This window comes from Aptenodytes forsteri, unplaced genomic scaffold (genome assembly GCF_000699145.1).
Source record: "Aptenodytes forsteri isolate BGI_AS27 unplaced genomic scaffold, ASM69914v1 Scaffold139, whole genome shotgun sequence".
In the NCBI taxonomy this organism is placed as follows: Eukaryota; Metazoa; Chordata; class Aves; order Sphenisciformes; family Spheniscidae; genus Aptenodytes; species Aptenodytes forsteri.
Genome location: NW_008794414.1, coordinates 935,956 through 936,758, shown reverse-complemented (window position 1 = coordinate 936,758; position 803 = coordinate 935,956). Strand labels below are relative to the sequence as shown.

The window sequence follows — 803 nt, the reverse complement described above, 5'->3', positions numbered from 1 at the left end:
CCAAACCCCAAATCCCGGCAAGTGCCGCTTGCCCTCTGCCTCGCCGGTGAACTTGGTGCGCGGCTCGCCAAAGCGCAGCGCCCGCTCATGCAACGCGCCGCGACAACAGCACAATCGACAGCACAGATAAAACACCTCGGACGACACAAAACACGAGTCACCTTGTTGCAATAGTAGGGGTCCAGGCAGGGGGAAGGTCCCAAACAAGGCGTATCAGGAGCGGCTGCAGGCTGAGGAGGTGGTGAATAAAATCTTACGTCCATTTCACTAAAACATCAAGCAAACTCCTTTCCTTTTCTTTTTGTCGTTAATGTTGGTGCAAAAAGGGGTGTATGTGTGTGCGTGTGTGTGTGTGAGGGGAGGGGGACACACACAACAGACTGAGAAGAATAAAAAAGAGGTGCCTGACTTCAGTAGTCAAAGAAACACCTTCCCTGCCTCACATCCGTTTGTGGTTTGTAAAGAGAGAGAGAGGAGAGGAAAAAAAAAAAATCTCTTCCAAAAAAGCACCGGTCTGCAGATGTCTGCGAGAGAATCAACAAACCCTCCTTCTTCTACGGCAGGGCAGGTAACTTCGAGTACTTATTGTTTCCCCCACGCATCGGCACCGGGGCGCTAGCTCCGTGTGTGCCTCTCTTTATGGGAGTCTCGGAGTTGGTTCGCTTCTCCCTCCCTCCCTCTCGCTCGCTCCCTCTGTTCTTTTCCCGTTCTTTTTTTTTATTATTATTATTGTTATTGTTATTATTTATTTGGTTGGGCTTGGTGGCGGTGTATTTTGTTTGCCCTCCACCGTGAGGAGCGGG

The 803-nt window shown here is 50.6% G+C and overlaps 1 protein-coding gene across 1 annotated transcript in view; it reads right to left on the bottom strand.

The window, feature by feature from the left end:
* TOX (thymocyte selection associated high mobility group box) overlaps nt 1-263 on the bottom strand; it is a 230,972-nt gene extending 230,709 nt beyond the window's left edge. Inside the window, 1 exon segment of the mRNA XM_009289269.2 lies at nt 162-263. Within this exon segment, the coding sequence (XP_009287544.1) occupies nt 162-263 (102 nt within the window).
* Between the last annotated feature and the right edge of the window lie 540 nt (nt 264-803).